Source organism: Papio anubis, chromosome 17, assembly GCF_008728515.1.
Source record: "Papio anubis isolate 15944 chromosome 17, Panubis1.0, whole genome shotgun sequence".
Lineage (NCBI taxonomy): Eukaryota > Metazoa > Chordata > Mammalia > Primates > Cercopithecidae > Papio > Papio anubis.
The window spans coordinates 28,106,818-28,126,021 of NC_044992.1; the positions used below are offsets into that span (position 1 = coordinate 28,106,818).

At 37.1% G+C, this 19,204-nt stretch overlaps 1 protein-coding gene across 3 annotated transcripts in view; it reads right to left on the reverse strand.

The window, feature by feature from the left end:
- Positions 1 to 19,204, reverse strand: part of SLFN12 (schlafen family member 12) — a 36,122-nt gene that overhangs the window by 7,081 nt on the left and 9,837 nt on the right. For all 3 annotated transcript variants that reach the window (XM_009190124.4, XM_031657473.1, XM_003912623.5), the window contains 2 exons: positions 10,741 to 11,819; positions 9,381 to 9,488 (listed from right to left, as the gene is read on the reverse strand). In XM_009190124.4, coding sequence (XP_009188388.3) covers positions 9,381 to 9,488; positions 10,741 to 11,779 — 1,147 coding nt within the window. In that variant the 5' untranslated portion in view covers positions 11,780 to 11,819. The remainder of the gene's footprint in view (positions 1 to 9,380; positions 9,489 to 10,740; positions 11,820 to 19,204) is intronic.

Sequence of the window (19,204 nt, forward strand, 5' to 3'; positions counted from 1 at the left end):
ATTTTATGAGGCCAACATCATCCTGATACCAAAACCTGGCAGAGGCACAACAAAAAAAGAGAATTTTAGACCAAATATCCCTGATGAACATCGATGCAAAAATCCTCAATAAAATACTGGCAAACTGAATCCAGCAGCACATCAAAAAGCGTATCCACCATGATCAAGTGGGCTTCATCCCTGGGATGCAAGGCTGGTTCAACATATGCAAATCAATAAACATAATCCAGCCTATAAACAGAACCAAAGACAAAAACCACATGATTATCTCAATAGATGCAGAAAAGGCCTTTGACAAAATTCAACAGCCCTTCATGCTAAAAACTCTCAATAAATTCGGTATTGATGGAACATATCTCAAAATAATAAGAGCTATTTATGACAAACCCACAGCCAATATCATACTGAATGGGCAAAAACTGGAAGCATTCCCTTTGAAAACTGGCACAAGACAGGGATGCCCTCTCTCACCACTCCTATTCAACATAGTGTTGAATGTTCTGGCCAGGGCAATCAGGCAAGAGAAAGAAACCAAGGGTATTCAGTTAGGAAAAGAAGAAGTCAAATTGTCCCTGTTTGCAGATGACATGATTGTATATTTAGAAAAACCCATCATCTCAGTCCCAAATCTCCTTAAACTGATAAGCAACTTCAGCAAAGTCTCAGGATACAAAATTAATGTGCAAAAATCACAAGCATTCTTATACACCAGTAACAGACAAACAGAGAGCCAAATCATGAATGAACTTTCATTCACAGTTGCTTCAAAGAGAATAAAATACCTAGGAATCCAACTTACAAGGGATGTAAAGGACCTCTTCAAGGAGAACTACAAACCACTGCTCAGTGAAATAAAAGAGGACACAAACAAATGGAAGAACATACCATGCTCATGGATAGGAAGAATCAATATCGTGAAAAAGGCCATACTGCCCAAGGTAATTTATAGATTCAATACCATCCCCATTAAGCTACCAATGACTTTCTTCACAGAATCGGAAAAAAACTGCTTTAACGTTCATATGGAACCAAAAAAGACCCCGCATTGCCAAGATAATCCTAAGTCAAAAGAACAAAGCTGGACACATCACGCTACCTGACTTCAAACTATATTACAAGGCTACAGTAACCAAAACCGCATGGTACTGGTACCAAAACAGAGATATAGACCAATGGAACACAACAGAGCCCTCAGAAATAATACCACACATCTATAGCCATCTGATCTTTGACACACCTGACAAAAACAAGAAATGGGGAGAGGATTCCCTATTTAATAAATGGTGCTGGGAAAATTGGCTAGCCATAAGCAGAAAGCTGAAACTGGATACTTTCCTTACTCCTTATATAAAAATTAATTCAAGATGGATTAGAGACTTAAATGTTAGACCTAATACCATCAAAAACCTTAGAAGAAAACCTAGGTAATACCATTCAGGACATAGGCATGGGCAAGGACTTCATGTCTAAAACACCAAAAGCAATGGCAACAAAAGCCAAAATTGACAAATGGGATCTAATTAAACTAAAAAGCTTCTGCACAGCAAAAGAAACTACCATCAGAGTGAACAGGCAACCTACAGAATGGGAGAAAATTTTTGCAATCTACTCATCTGAGAAAGGGCTAATATCCAGAACCTACAAAGAACCCAAACAAATTTACAAGAAAAAAACAAACAACCCCATCAAAAAGTGGGCAAAGGATATGAACAGACATTTCTCAAAAGAAGACATTCATACAGCCAACAGACACATGAAAAAATGTTTGTCATCACTGGCCATCAGAGAAATGCAAATCAAAACCACAATGAGATACCATCTCACAGCAGTTAGAATGGCAATCATTAAAAAGTCAGGAAACAACAGATGCTGGAGAGGATGTGGAGAAATAGGAACACTTTTACACTGTTGATGGGATTGTAAACTAGTTCAGTCATTGTGGAAAACAGTATGGCAATTCCTCAAGGATCTAGAACTAGAAATACCATATGACCCAGCCATCGCATTACTGGGTAGATACACAAAGGATTGTAAATCATGCTGCTATAAAGACACATGCACACGTATGTTTATTGCGGCACTATTCACAACAGCAAAGACTTGGAATCAACCCAAATGTCCATCAGTGACAGACTGGATTAAGAAAATGTGGCACATATACACCATGGAATACTATGCAGCCATAAAAAAGGATGAGTTCGTGTCCTTTGTAGGGACGTGGGTGCAGCTGGAAACCATCATTCTCAGCAAACTTTGGCAAGAACAGAAAACCAAGCACTGCATGTTCTCACTTATAGGAAGGAATTGAACAATGAGATCACTTGGACATGGGAAGGGGAACATCACACACCGGTGGCTATTATGGGGAGAGGGGAGGCTGGAGGGATGGCATTGGGAGTTATAATTGATATAAATGACGAGTTGATGGGTGCTGACGAGTTGATGGGTGCAGCACACCAACATGGCACATGTATACATATGTAACAAACCTGCACATTGTGCACATGTACCCTAGAACTTAAAGTATAATAAAAAATAAAAATAAAAAATAAAGGATCATTCAGCTGGGTGCAGTGGCTCACACCTGTAATCCCAGTACTTTGGGAGGCCGAGGCGGGTGGATCACCTGAGGTCAGGGGTTCAAGACCAGCCTGGCCAACATGGTGAAACCCCGTCTCTACTAAAAATACATAAAATTAGCCAGAGATGGTGGCAGGCGCCTGTAATCCCAGCTACTCAGGAGGCTGAAGTAAGAGAATCGCTTGAGCCCAGGAGGTGGAGGTTGCAGGGTACCAAGATAGTGCCATTGCACTGCAACCTGGATAACAAGAGCAAAACCATGTCTCAAAAAAAAAAAAAAAAAAAGAAAGAAAAAAAGAAAGAAAGAAAGAAAGAAAAAGAAAAAGAAAAGAAAAGGAAAAGATCATTCACCATAATAAGTGGGATTTATCCTTGGGATGCAAGCATGGTATAACATGTGAAAATCAATAAATGTGATATACCACATTAATAAAATGAAGGGCAAAAACTGTATGTTCATATTAATGGATACAGAAAAAGCATTTGACAAAATTCAGCATTCTGTAATTTTAAAAAACCTCTCAACCAATTAGATGTAGAAGGAATGCACCTCAACACAGCAAAGACCATATATAAAAAACCTACAGATACCTTCATACCCAGTGGTGAAATGTTGAAAGCTTTTCATCTAAGATCAGGAACAAAACAAGGATGCCCATTTCACCACTTCTATTCAATATGGAAGTCCTAGCCAGGGCAATTAGGGAAGAAAAAGAAATAAAAAGGATCCAAATTGGAAAATAAGAAATTAAATTGTCACAGTTTGTCCACAATGTGAACTTATATATAGAAAACCTTAAAGATGCCACCAAAAAAATAATCAGAACAAATAAAAGAATTCAGTAAATTTTCAGAATACAAAAATCAGTAGCATTTCCATACCCTAACAAAAAATTATCCTAAAAAGAAATCAAGAAAATACTCCCAGTTATAATAGCTACAAAAAATACTTGATAATAAATGTTATCAAGGAGACGAAAGATCTCTATGCTGATATCTATAAAATGCTGATGAAGGAAATTGGAAAAGACACAAATAAATGGAAAGATAGCTTGTGTTCATGGATTGAAAAAATCATATTGTTAAAATGCCCAAACTACCCAAAGTAAACTACAGATTCAATGAAAACCCTATCAAAATTCCTATGTCATTTTTGACAGAAAAATGATTGTATACCTAGAAAACCCTAAAGACTCATCCAAAAAGCTCCTAGATCTGATAAATGAATTCAATTAAGTTTCAAGATACAAAACCAATGTACACAAATTAGCACTGCTATACAGCAACAGTGATCAAGCTGAGAATCAAATCAAAAACTCAATCCCTACTACAACAGCTGCAAAATAAAATAAAATACTTAGCAATATACCTAGCCAAGGAGGTGAAAGATCTCTAAAAGGAAAACTACAAAACAGTGCTAAAAGAAATCATAGATGAAACAAACAAATGGAAACATATCCCATGCTCATGGATAGGTAGAATCAATATTGTGAAAATGACCATACTGACAAAAGCAATCTACATCAATGCAATTCCCATCAAAATACCATAATCATTCACAGAACTAGAAAAAACAATCCTAAAATTTATATGGCACCAAAAAAGAGTGCACATAGCAAAAGCAAGACTAAGCAAAAAGAACAAATCTGGAGGCATCACATTACCTGATTTCAAACTATACTACAAAGTTATAGTTACCATAACAGCATGGTTCTGGTATAAAAATAGACATGTAGACCAATGAAATAGAATAGAGAACTCTGAAAGAAAGCCTAATGCTTGCAGTTCAATTGGATCTTCAACAAAGCAAGCAAAAACAAAGTGGCGAAATGACTCCCCATGCAAAAAATGGTGCTGGGATAATTGGCAAGCCACATGTAGAAGAATGAAACCAGATCCTCATCTCTCACCTTACACAAAAACCAACTCAACATGAATCAAATACTTAAATCTAAGACCTGAAACCATAAAAATTCTAGAAGATAACATCAGAAAAACAATTCTAGTCATAGGCAAAGAGTTCATGACCGAGAACCCAAAAGCAAATATAACAAAAACAAAAATAAATAGATGAGACATAATTAAACTAAAAGTCTTCTGCACAGCAAAAGAAATAGCAGGGTAAAAAGACAATCCACAGAATGGGAGAAAATATTTGCAACCTATGCATCTGACAAATGACTGATATCCAGAATCTATGAGGAACTCAAAAAAATCAACAAGAAAAAGACAAAGAATCCCATCAAAAAGTGGGCAAAGGATATGAATAGACAATTCTCAAAAGAAGATATACAAATGGCCAACAAACATGAAAATATGCTCAACATCACTAATGATCAGGGAAATAAAAATTAAGACCACAATGAGACTATCTTACACCTGCAAGAATGGCCGTAATTAAAAGTCAAAAAATAATAGATGTTGGCATGTGTGCACTGAAAAGGGAATTCTTTTATACTGCTAGTGTGAATGTAAGCTATTACAACCACTATGGAAAAAAGTATGGAGGTTCATTAAGGAATTAAAAGTAAAACTACCATTTGCTCCAGCAGTCCCACTGCTGGGTATCTACCCAGAGGAAGATAAGTCATTATACGAAAAAGACTTTTATACACACATTTATAGCAGCACAATTTCCAATTCCAAAAATATGGAACAGGCCTAAATGCCCATCAACCATCAAGTGGATAAAGAAAATGTGGTATATATACACCATGGAATACTATCAGTCATATAAAGGAATGAAATAATGGCATTCGCAGCAACCTGAATGGGATTGGAGACCATTATTCTAAGTGAAGTAACTCAGGAATGGAAAACCAAATATCGTATATTCTTACTTATAAGTGGGAGCTAGGTCGTGAGGACACAAAGACTAAGAATGATACAACAGACTTTGGGGACTCAAGGGGAAGAGTGGGAGGGGAATGAGGGACAAAAGACTACACATTGGGTACAGTGTACATTGCTCGGGTGATAGCTGCACGAAAATCTCAGAAGTCACCACTAAAGAACTTATTCATGTAACCATAAACCACCTATTCCCCAAAAACTAGTGAAATAAATATTTTAAAAATTAACATATAAGATACCTAGGAAAAGCACTCACTACACAAAATAAATAAATTTTTGAAACCAATCTGCTTTGTTCTCACAAGAAAATAAAAATAGCCTGAAATCAGTATCTGAAATATAAGTCAGACTAATATTGAGATGCCAGCTATTGAATTTAGGATTCTTTAAAAATATCTTACCAAAATTAACACCAAAGGAAACAGAAAGAGTAGGCAATCCTTTTATTAAAAAACCAGAAATATGTCAGGCACAGTGGCTCAAGCCTGTAATCCTAGCGCCTTGATAGGCTGAGGCAGGTGGATCACTTGAGCCCAAGAACTTGAAGCTACAGTGAGCCATGATCACACCACTACACTTCAGCCTGGGTGACAGAGCCAGTTCCTGATTCAAAAAAGAACTAGGAGTCTTCCCACAAAGGGAAGACAAACTATTGTACAGGCAAATTCCACCACAATATCAAGCATATCATTCTAATCTCATATAAATTTTTTCAAAGGATTGAAAAAGAAGAAATAATCCCCAACTCATTCTGAGTTCAGCACAATTTTAATACAAATACTAGACAAAGAGAGAAAACTACCCTTAGACCTTGTCACTCATGGATTTAGATGCAGAAATTCTAAATTAAGAATTAGCAGCTAAATAAAAATGAGTAAAAAAGATAATACTGCAAGACCCAACTGAGTTGGTTCCCAGAATGCAAAAATGGCTTAATAGAAAATATTAAACATCATTTGCCAATCAACATATTAAAGGGAAAAACATATAATCATGTCAACAGAAGTAGAAAATGCGTTCGATAAAATTCAGTATTCATCCATGTAAAAAAAGAAAAAACATTTAGTAAACTAGAAATATCATTAAACTTCCTTAGGCTGATAATAGTATATTCAAAGTACTTAAGGCAAACCTCAATTTATTTTTATTTTTTATTATACTTTAAGTTCTGGGGTACATGTGCACAATGTGCAGGCTTGTTACATAGGTACACATGTTCCATGTTGGGCAAACCTCACTTTAAATGGGAAAGCCATAGACATACTCTCTTTAAAATCTGAACTAAGACTATTTGCATTAAGAATTGTCTAAAAGTCTTCATCAGTTCATTAGGACAAGAAAAAAAGACATTAAAGGCATAAAGGCTGGAAAGGAAAAGACAAAACATTTTATGATCTGCATATTTGTTTATACAAAATGTAAATAATCTGTGGACAAATTATTTAAAATAATAAGGAAACCTAACAATGTGGCCTTATATCAACTCATTATGTAAAAATCAACTGCATTTCTACACATCAGCAATAAACAAGAAAATGTAACTTTAAAGAAAAATATCTTTACAACAAAAATTAAGGAACCTAGACATGAGTGTAATAAAAGGTGTACAAAACGTGTACACAGAAATTTATGAAACTATAAAGGCAATAAAGAAGATATAAATAAGTAGAAAGATTTCCTATGCTCAAGGATACAACTTACTGATATAAATATGCCATTTCTTCCCAAATCTATCTAGAGATGCACTGTAAATGCAAATCAAAATCCCAAAAGAATTTTTTTTGGCACTTGAGCATATTCTATAATGTGTATAGAAGATTAAATGACTAAAAATTGCCAAGACACGCTCAAAGAAAACCTAAAGGGCTTACCCTACCAGATGTCAATACTTAGTATAACATTACAATGGCAGGGACAGACGACTTGGTCAAGGAAACATAATAAAGATTCTAAAAAGAGGGTTATCTATAGATATACAGTTGATCCTTGAACAACATGGGTTTGAACTGCATGGATCCACCTTACGCCGGGATCTTCTTCCACCTCTGCCACCCTGAGATAGCAAGACCAACCCTTCTCTTCCTCAGCCTACACAACGTGAAGACATTGAGTATGAAGACCTTTAAATGATCCTCTTACACCTAATGGATAGAAAATATATTTCCTCTTTCTTATGACTTTCTTAATAACATTTTCTTTTCTCTAGCTTACTTTGTAAGAATATAGTGTATGATACATACACAAAATATGTGTTAATTGACTACATTATTGGTAAGGCTTTGGGTCAAAAGTAGGCTATTAGTAGTTAACTTTTTGGAAAGTCAAAAGCTATACACAGACTTTCGACTGCATACAGGTTTGTTCAAAGGTGAATTGTACTTAGTAATATGCTGAGGGTGGCATGGCATATCATGGTGAAAGTGAGACTTTTCAGTATTGCAGCTGGGAAAGTGGTTATCCACATGGAATAAAATGAAATAGCATGCTACATTACTGTCTATTGAGATGAATTGTGTATTTACTTACTTATTTATTTATTTATTTATTTATTTATTTATTTATTTATTTATTTTAGACAAGGTCTCACACTGTTGCCCAGGTTGGAGTGCAGTGGTGTGATCTCAACCCACTACAACCTCCGCCTCCTGGATTCAAGCGATTCTTATGCCTCAGTCTCCTGAGTAGCTGGGTCTACAGGTGTATACCACCACCCCTGGCTAATTTTTGTATTTTAGTAGAGACACAGCTTCACCATGTTGGCCAGGCTGGTCTCTTGGCCTCAAGTTATCCACCCACCTCTGGATTGTGTATTTACATATTACATGTTGAGTGCAAAACTTTAAAATTTTTAGGAGAAAATTAAAAGAAATATCTTTATAATCCTGGGGTATCGAAGGATCTCTTAAGCAAGGCGCAAAGAGCAGTAAACCACAACATTTTAAATGATAGTTTTGCCTACATTAAAATTTAAAATGACTACTTATGAGAGTATACCTTAAGAAAAGAGAAAATGCAAGCCACCAGCTTGGAGAAGACATTGGTAATCGTTAATACCTATGACTAAAAGAGGATTTCATTCTAGAATCTCTAAATTACTCCTATAAATCAATAAGAAAAAGACAAAGCTTATTAGAAAAATGGGCAAAGACAAAATAGACACTGCACAAAGATGAAATATATACGGCCAGTAAGTATATGGAGAGATGCTCAACCTAATCAATAACAGAGAAACACACATTACAAAGAGATACCATTTTATACACATTTGATTGAGAAGAAGGAGGTTAAGAGAAGGAGAAGCGTAAATAAGAAAAATTTGACAATTGGAGAAGATGTGGCATTTCTAATATATTGCTGATGGCAGTAACATGACCTATCTACTTTCAAAACAATTTGGCGTTATCTTATTACTCGAATATTCACACACCTCCTGAGCCAGCAATTCTACTCCTACTTAGGCACCCAAGAGAAAATCTTGCACATATGCGCTAGAAGACTAAGAATGTTCAAGGTAGCAGTGTTCATGTAGCAGAAAGCAGGAAATAGCTCAATTGCCCATCATCAACAACGACAAAAAAAAGATCAGTCAGAGATCCTGAGTACTGATGGCATTTCTTCAGTAACTGAACATAGCCATGCCTGAAGGTGGGCCTCAATCTAGACTGCTCAGTGACATTATATATATGCTTCCTTTTTTTGTTTGTTTAAACTAAACTGACTTGGGTTGCTCTTACTTTCAAGTACATGAGTTTGTATTGCACCAAGAAAATTCTAACCCAAATATGAAGAAATAGAATTGGACAGATTCAATGACTTAAAACAACAAAGAATTCCCATAAACACAAGAATGTGCCTTCAGAACAAATTTCAACACTGAGCTGGTTTGAAGAGAAAGAGGTTTGAATACAGCCACACCAGCAAATCCAAAGAAGCCAGAACGAAACTACCTGGACGGTGATGTCTCTGCCGTTGCCTTTCCAAATAAGGCCAACTGTGGGGAGTAGGTGATGACATATTTATTTGAGAGATCAGCTCTTCATATGACCTGGAAAATTCTTAGAAAAAAAAAAAAAATCACATGCTTAATTTGGCAGAAGGGAGACCCCAACTAACTAATGCATAGTATTATATATTAATAGTCTATTTGTAACTGATTTTGTTTTTGGAAAAAAACCAAAATATTAATGTTAGATATTGTGGTTAGATTCTTAGGTCAGATACAAATTGCAAAATTAACTTTTGTTGCCACTGACACACTCTATATTTCGAATGAAAATTAACGGTAAAAATGCATTAATAGTATTTCATATATTACCATATAATTGGGTTTATTTTTAAAGCAGTTAAAATGAGACGTGATGGCTAGTGAAGGAGAGCGGACTTTTGTGCAGATTCTGAGGAAGAAGCTTACATTTTGAGACATTTTATAAGTTGCTAGTACTGGTACAATTTCATTTGAGGGTTTCTTTTTCCAAAACCAGATAAAAATACCAGCATTATTCCTTCCTTATTGGTACAAATTAGGGCTACCATGTGGCTCTCAAATGTGAGAAGAAAAAGGAAGCAATTTTATAGGAAATAAACCGAAAGGGAACAAGAAACACGAGGGAGCAAGGAAGTAAAAGAGGCAAGTGTTCCTGAAAGAAAGCAATGGTTACTTACTGAAATAGAGCTCACAAACAAAAAGGAAAAGGATTAAACGGGTTTTCCTTCAAAGCTAGTAAAGACGTGGTAGGGAAGAAACTTCCGGGTTTAACTGGATCTTTGCACCAGGTAGGGCTACTAAAAGTAGATCATGTGCTTCTTTTATGAAATATCTATCTTCTTCTAAGGGTGTAGAAGAAAACAAGAGGTAGGGAACAATTTTTTTTTTTTTGAGACAGAGTCTCGCTCTGTTGCCCAGGCTGGAGTGCAGTGGCGCAATCTCGGCCGACTGCAACCTCCGCCACCTGGCTTCAAGCGATTTTCCTGCCTCAGCCTCCTGAGTAGCTGGGACTACAGGCAAGTGCCATCACACCCTGCTAATTTTTTGTATTTTTAGTAGAAACGGGGTTTCACGATGTTTGCCAGCATGGTCTGTGTCTCCTGACCCGGTCATCCGCCCGCCTCGGCTTCCCAAAGTGCTGGGATTACAGGCATGAGCCACTGCACCCGGCCGAGGCAGGGAACTATTGACCGTATCCACCAGAGATTAATAGATTAGGTGCTGAAATTTGAGGGCTATTGATCTTGCCCCAAATCCCAAAGAGAAAGCCTCCCTGCCACCCAAGCCAAATGCATTTCTGTTGCGAATCCCCCGCTCTCAACTTGGTTCAGCCTCCACCATGAACTGGATCCATTCCTTCCTGGTCAACTGCATCACACGGTTATCTTTCACGTGCCAGGAATCAGGCTCTTTAGCAAACACTGCACAGCAGAAGCGCTCCACTCTGAGTGCACAGACATATCCACAAAGACTTCCTTTATCATATACTCCAAGGAATTTGCATGAATAATTTATGTTCTTCCTCTCCATACAGAAGTGATGCACAGGCATCTTCTTAATGGACTTTTCAATTTCTCTTTCTAACTTATCGAGGTCACTCATCTCTGCTTTAAAGCCAATTATTTCTTTATCTTCATTTAAACCAATGAACAAATATCCTCCATCAGTATTTGCAAATGCAGAAACATACTGAGGGAGAATCTCTTTAATTCGTTGTAACAACTTTTCTGTCGAGAAGTTTTTAATTTCAACATGTGTGGATTCAGTAAAGGTCAATTTTTCTTCCCGATCAAGTTCTGTTCTGTCAAAAAAGCCCCGAGCCAAGGCCTTCATGTTACTTTCTTCTTGTATATCAACACGGGGCCTCCTTGCCAGCAATTCCGGTCTTAAGTACAATCTCCCTCTAGTCTTTTTCGTGTCTTTGAGGAACTGCAGTGCAGCAGCAGCATTCATGACTTTTGCAGACGTTATATCTCTTTTGTACAAATTGGAGCTCAAGGTGGTAATCCGCAGACCAGAGGTGTTCACGCTCCATGACTTCACAAAAATCAGAAAGTAATTACCATTCTGCATGAAGTCTAAGTACTCAGGAACAAATAACAGCATGTTACTAAAAGAATGTTCCAAATCTAGTCCTATTCCATCTTTTGTGTAACTATAGTCTTCATTCTCAATTTCAGCCTTGATCACTCCCCCTCCAGAATTCAGCAGAGCACACACAGCTCGTGAGACACTTTCATTTTGCTTTTTTCTCAGTTTACTGTCCTTCATTTTCTTCCTGCTGTTCTCTCCAAGAGTGACTCTTCCCACATCTAGAACCAATTCGGCATAATTCGTTTCCAAATCAATACTGACGTTCATTTTCCCAGCAGCTATGCAGTGTCCAAGCAGAAATTCTTTTCTGTAAAATAGACAGAGCCATTAGAATAGGACCTGAACTAGAAAGATAGCAAATTCTGTATTATGAGGCAAATGCAAAAAAAATCCTGTGCAGTATACATTCCACTAGACTGGTAAGTATATGGGTATGAAGAAACTGAAAACTGACAAATTTTGAGCTAAGACTCTAATAATTTGTACTCTTACTGAATTTTCAAATTTGTTACTATAGTTTTATATAATGTATTCTAATTATGTAATCTCTTTATCTGCCCTTTTTCTCCTTTCTAGTCCCTAATATTGTACAACCTGTTTTCTCTCTCCTTTTCTTAAACAACACCTGGAGTAAGTCTATGCTTTTATCTTCTCAGTGAACCAGGCTTTAGTTATACATATTATTTATACTTTTCTTTTTATTTTAATAATTTCAGCTTTTACCTTAATTATCTCCACTTACGGTGATAAATCTTTTGGAAGATTTCCAGTTAAGGTCTAACGACATCCAGCAATATGTCATGTTAATTATTTTTCCCTCTTGTAAGAATGAATTAGATTTACAAATTTTGGCCATTGATCTTAAGCAAAGTGGGCTAAGTCATTGTGCCTTTTTAAAATCTAATATTCGCATATTTTCAATAAGGAAAATTCTTATATACAAAACACCTGTGCTATGGTTTGAATGTTTGTGTTCCCCCAAAATTCATATGTTGAAATTCTAACTCCCAAGGTGATGAGGTTTTTGGGAGGTGATCAAGTTACGAGGGTGAAGCCCTCATGAATGAGATTAGTGCTCTCCTAAAATGGACCCCAGAACACTAGCTCATCCCTTCCACTATGTGAGAACACAGCAAGAAAGTAGGCAGTCTGCGACAGGAAAAGGGCCCTCACCAGAACCCAGCAGTGCTGGCATCTTAATCTTGAACTTCTCAGCCTCCAGAACTGTGAGTCATAAATTTCTGTTACTTGTAAGCCACCCAGTTTGTGGTATTTTGCAGCCTAAACAAATTAAGACAGTGTGCTTTAGTCTGTGTATCCCTAATCCATTAGCTCTGTTCCCTTAAAATCTATTGGGATCACTGCGTTGCTCTAAATGGGAAGTTTTAGGTTAAGTTAAGAAGTATAACTTAAGTTCAACTCTTTTTAAGTGTAACTTAAGTGTAACTTTTAGGTTAAGAAGTTTTTTTGTTTTTTTTGTTTGTTTGTTTTTGGTTTTTTTGAGATGGAGTCTTGCTGTGTTGCCCAGGCTGGAGTGCAGTGGCGCGATCTCGGCTCACTGCAAGCTCTGCCTTCCGTGTTCACTCCATTCTCCTGCCTCAGTCTCCCAAGTAGCTGGGACTATAGGCGCCTGCCAACATGCCCAGCTAATTTTTTTGTATTTTTAGTAGAGATGGGGTTTCACCGTGTTAGCCAGGATGGTCTTGATCTCCTGACCTCATGATCCGCCCGCCTCAGCCTCCCAAAGTGCTGGGATTACAGGCATGAGCCACTGTGCCCGGCCAAAGTGTAACTTTTTTATAACTTTTTTAAAGTGTAACTTAAGTGTAACTTTTAAGTTAAGGTAAGAAGTATAACTTTAAGTTTAACTTTTTTTAAGTGTAACTTAAGTGTAACTTTTAAGTTAAGAAGTTTAACTTAAGAAGTGTAGGTTTTCCAAGTGGCATAGAGACAATTAAGAATAAAGTCCATCATAGGTTGTAATTACTATACTAGAAAAGGAATGTAAAAGGGGTCAGAATATGCCTGTCCACTGCTAGACCAATATCATGCAGATACTCAGCTAAGGTTGTGGATACCACCTGTGTCCATATAAATTCCTGATCACATGTAAACAACGTTAACATTGGAGCCCCAAACTATTTGGACAGTTGGGGTTGAATCCTTTAGTTCTTTGTCCATGTTTTCTCTTAGCTCTTTGAAGATATTTAAGACAGCGTTTGATTTTTATTTTATTAATTTATAAATAAAATCTTATATATTGATCATTTACAATGTGTTTTTTTGAAACATGTATATACTGTGGAATGGCTACGTTGAGCTAACTACCGTATGCACTACTTCACAGACTTATCATTTTTCTGGTGAACATTGCTACTGTTTTAGCAACTTTCAAGAATACAGGCCCAGCACGGTGGCTCATGCCTATAATCCAAGCACTTTGGGAGACTGAGGTGGGAGGATCGCTTGAAGCCAAGAGTTCAAGACCAGCCTGGATAACAAAACAAGACCACATCTCTACAGAAAAGTAAAATAAAATAAAATAAGAATTGGCTGGGCACAGTGGTTTGTGCCTATGGTCCCAGCTACTTACAAGGCTGAGGTGGGAGGATCACTTGAATCCAGGAGTTCAAGGCTGCAGTAAGCTATGATCATGGCACTGCACTCTAGCTTGGGCAACAGAGAAAGACCCTATCTCTAAATAAATAAATAAATAAATAAATAAATAAATAAATAATAAAGAATACAATATATTGTTAACTATAGTCATCATATTGTATAATAGAGCTCTTGAACTTATCCCTCCTATCTAACTTTTTGTATCCTTTAACCAATATTTCCCTAAACCCCATCTTTCCCCAGTAACCACTATTCTACTCTATATTTCTATGAGTTTAACTTTGATAGATTCTACAAATAAGTGAAATCATGCATTATTTGTCTTTCTCTGCTTGGCTTATTTCACTTAACATAATGTCCTCCAGATTCATCCATGTTATCAAAAATGACAGGATTTCCTTCTTTTTCTTAAGGCTAACTAGTATTTTATTATCTCTATGTACCAGTTTTTTTTTTTATCCATTCATCTGTTGGTGAACACTTAGGTTGCTTACATGTTTTGCCTATTGTGAATAATGCTGCAATAGACATGAGAGTACAGATATATCTTTGATAGATTGATTTCATTCCCTCTGGATATTTATCCAGGAGTGAGGTTGCTGAATCATATGGTGGTTATTTTCCTTCTTTTTCTTTCTTTCTTTTTTTTTCTTCAGAAACCTCCATACTATTTTCCGTAATGGCTATGCTAGTTTAAATTCCTACCAATAGTGTGTAAGGGTTCTCTTTTCTCTACATCTTCACCATCTCTTTTTATCTCTTGTCTTTTTTGTAATAGCCATTTTAACATGTGTGAGTTGATTTCTCATTGTAGTTTTAATTTGCATTTTCCTGATGATTAGTAATGTTGAGCATTATTTCGTATATCTGTTGTCCATTAGAATGTCTTCTCTTGAGAAAAGTCTATTCAGATCCTTTGCTCATTTTTTAATCTGGTTTTTTTTTTTTCCTTCTATTGAGTTGTTTGCGTTTCTTATATATTTTGGATATTAACCTCTTATCAGATCTATAGTTTACAAATATTTTCTTTCATTCTGTAGCTTATTATTTTACTCTGTTGATTTTTTGCTTTGCTATGCAGAAGCTTTTTAGTGTGATGTAATCCCATTTGTCTACATTTGCTTTCATTGCCTGTGCGCCATTGGGATGACATCCAAAACATCACTGCCCAGGCCAATGTCTTGGATCTTTTTCATATATTTTCTTCTAGTAGTTTTATAGTTTCAACTCTTACATCTAAGTCTTTAATCGATTTTCAGTTGATTTTTGTATTTAGTGTGAGATGAGGGTCTAATTTCATTTTCTGCATGTGGATATCAAGAACATTGTTTTAAAATCTTTGTCTAATAGGTGTGGTATCTGCCCTTCCTCAGAGAAGTGTTCTGCCAATTTACTTTCTTCTTTTGGATAGATCGTATTTTTCTGTTGTGTGTATGCTTTATGAATTTTTGTTGGAAACTGGGCATTTGAAAAAACAACGATCTCTCACAGTCTTTGCAGACAAATGCTATGGCAAGGCAAACCTTCAATGATTGGCTAAGTATACTCTGATCTTAGGGATCAGCTTGAGGAAAAAGTTTAAGGTCTTCTCAGGTCTTTTCTGAGCATTTATCCTGCCTGGATTGAGTGGGGCTTTCTTGATTCCTCTACATACATGGCTGCTTTTGAATGTCTTAATTTCCCAAAGAATCTCACCCCACCTCCTCTTGTGAGCCTTAGATGGTTATTCTATGTCTCTAGCTATAATCTCTTGCCTAAGGCATCTGGGGGTCCATAGTCTCCTTGCAGCTTTCCTGAGCAGTGGCTGTCACTTCTCCTCACTTGAGATCTGAGTTAGGGGATACAGAAATGAATCCCTCAGGCAGTCCCCAGACAGGTTACAACATCGAAAATAAGTTTTACTATGCCCCATCAGTTCCAGGGAGGAAACTAGGAGCAGTGATGCTGCCTCCTCAAGACTAAGACCTTGCCGTGCAGGGCAAAAGGTTGGGCAAGGGTGAATAAAAACATCATGAAATTGCCTACAACTTTGAATGTTGCTTTTTCTTGCTTGGGCATTCATTTAGTTGCAACAGATCTTTGTTGTTAGTTCAGTCAGTTTTGGGTTGCTTTTGATGTTTCCATGGAGAAACAGAGTTGAAGCTTCCTAATCCACTATTTTTCTGGCATCATTCCTGTCACCATTTCTTTATATTAAATGCAATTCGATAATATTTTTAAGATTTTGCACCCACGATGTCCCTTTCTCCTATTCTTGTTGACAGGTAATGCAAATCAAGTAGCTTCATAAAATGAGTTGGGGATGCAAGCTGCATTTCTATTATTTCACGTTTTACCCAGTATGAGGACCTTTTTGCAGTGAGAGAGTTGGTCACGGTCGGCCATACTGCCCAAAACTAAAATATACAGTTTGAATCTTGCTTTTCCATGTATCAATATAGTATATACAATCAATTTTGCAAAATAATAATTAGCTATTATTTAAAAACCTTATTAACTGCATAATCTCATACATGGTATTAATGTACCATTATTTAACTACTACCCTACAACTGAACATTGAAGTTGCTTTCAATCATTCAATATAATTGTACTAGAATCTTGACTCTGTTATTTCAATGCTTGGGTATGCTAATCACATAGTCTAATTTTCATTGAGTCTAAGAGTGCCCTGGCAAAGCACTTCAATTATATATACAGATACGGTTCAGATATATATAAAGATGGTTAAATCGAGTATGGGAGGCCAGAAGAGGCAGACAGAAAAGAAGTCAGATTTCAGGATATAAGAAATAGAACCTTGAAGGGGAAAAATTATGTAAGAGAAGAAAGAGTCTGAATCTGTGGAAATAAAGGTTCATGGTGAAACATAAGGTTATACTTGAACTTGTGCCTTAGGTACATAATTAACCTGAAATTATGTCAGTATATAGAGTGTATATATTCACAGAGAGAGAGACAGAAGTTCGTAAAAGTTAGATTACTGTATTAAGTGACAAAAAGTTTAAAGATTTTGATATATATTGTCAAATATTTTCCCAAATAATTGTGTCAGATTTTTCTCTAGCAAATTTATCTTAGTGGTAATTACAGCACTTTGCCCTGTACCTTTTAGGGGGAAGAGGATGTGGTATAAAAGCTATTAGAAAGCAGCATCTTTCCCTCAGTGTTTCCTGAAAACTCAGAGGGAACCAAGAGAGGGCTGCCTTCTAAGAGATATTGGACCTAGTATTCATTCAGATAGGCTCCCTGGGCCTGGGTCCGTAGAAGAAAGCATTTGAACATGACCCAGAGAGATTCCAAAAAAAGAGAATCTAAGGGAGGAAGACTTGACTCCTGGTAGTTGAACAACAGTGAAGCCAGGTAAGCGCAATCATTGAAGTTTAAATTTAAAACTCAATAATAGTCTCAATATGGCATAATTACACAAGAAAGCAGAGGAAGATGTATATCTCTGCCATGCTGAGCTTTCTCCATAGTATTATAGCACAATTTGTGTTCTTTAGACCCAATTTCTTCACATTTCTTACACACGAGGCTGCCCCAAAGGCAAGTCCCTTCCCTGTTGATCAGACAGAAGAGATTCTCCATCTCTACCCATAAAGGCTGCAGGAGAATCAGTTCCGCTTCTAGCCAGGCACACAGCCCCAGTCCTACAATTTTCTGGTAATGCCTCACCAAGCAGCCTCTGCTCTGCTCCCCGATTCTTTTTGCAGCCTCTGTAACTAGAGTCCTGTCCCCTTTCCTCCCAACCCACGTTTTTGCACTGTCTGCATCAGGCCCAGCTCTGTGTGAACTTTTTTGGCTAACCCACCATACACAGAAGGGGACAGAAATCACATCTCACCCTCAGATTGATTAAGGAGGGTGCCCATACCACTGGGAAACTTGGAACCCATGGGAGCTGCAGTTGAGCCACCTTATAGAGGACTCAGTGTGCTTAGATTCAGCCTGGGATCCTGGCTTGCCACCCTGCAGTCCAACACCTGCAGCCGTAAAACTTTTTTTCAAATGTCCCACGTTTATTTACATATGAAATGTGTTTCATACAGTTGTGATGGATGGAGTGCATAACACCTGACAGCAGCAAGACCTTTCGAGGAACCGAACGTTGACTACAGTATATCATGCAAGTATTCATATATACACAAAAGAATTTCTTTAAAAAAAAAAAAGTACAAAACATGTCTTCAGGGATAAATACAAGATATAAATGCAAAAGAAAACACTAAACGGAACTTCAAAAATAGAACCTCCCAGAGAACCTAAACGGAAGGACAGAAGATACCCTGCTGCATTTTAATAAAGCAGAACTACCGACGTTAAATATACTCTTGAAATGGCTGAATTAAACCCAGGTGGCCCAGTGCTTAAGGTAACGGCCCATTGCAATACACAGGCGGTTGCACTGATAAGCCGGTGGAAGTTGTGCATCCCGACTCTAAGTACCAGAACGTTTGGCAGTAGCAGCACCCGGAACAGGAAACGCCAACTCTTTTGACAGCAGCGGTTAATAACTGATTTGTTTTCTGTCAAGAGCCAGAGAAATGCTTGATATTTCTTAGTTGTGTTTCTGTAATGAAGTTAATAAATTACATGACAAAACCTGACTATATAAATCTATTGGTCTATCCATGCATTTGTAACTCTTTTATAGTAGTCCAGCCCTTTCGCTATTTCTTTCCATCCTTGTGTTTTAAAGCCAGCTCCTTGCAGAGCTGCCCAGAAAAAAAATAGCTCCCATTCCTCAAAATAGAATTGAGGAAATCAGCATTCCTTATTAGATTCCTGGCTTCAGTTTCTTTATCCAATTCTGGGAAAGGAGCGACCTGCAAGGCTACTTTGAACACCCTCGGCTGGCCTGAAGACAAAGGCACCACAGTGGGAGCGCAAGAGTTGTCTCAAATGTGAACTCACCTCTCAGGGCACATCGAGGAAGTGCTAAGACACTTAAAAGTTCCTAGTGTTTTTGAGACCCACAATTATTTTACAAGCAATTTATGTAGTGAATTTTAAAATTAAAACACTAAAAAAGGCATTATTTTAGCCTGTAATTAGTTAACCCATTCAAAC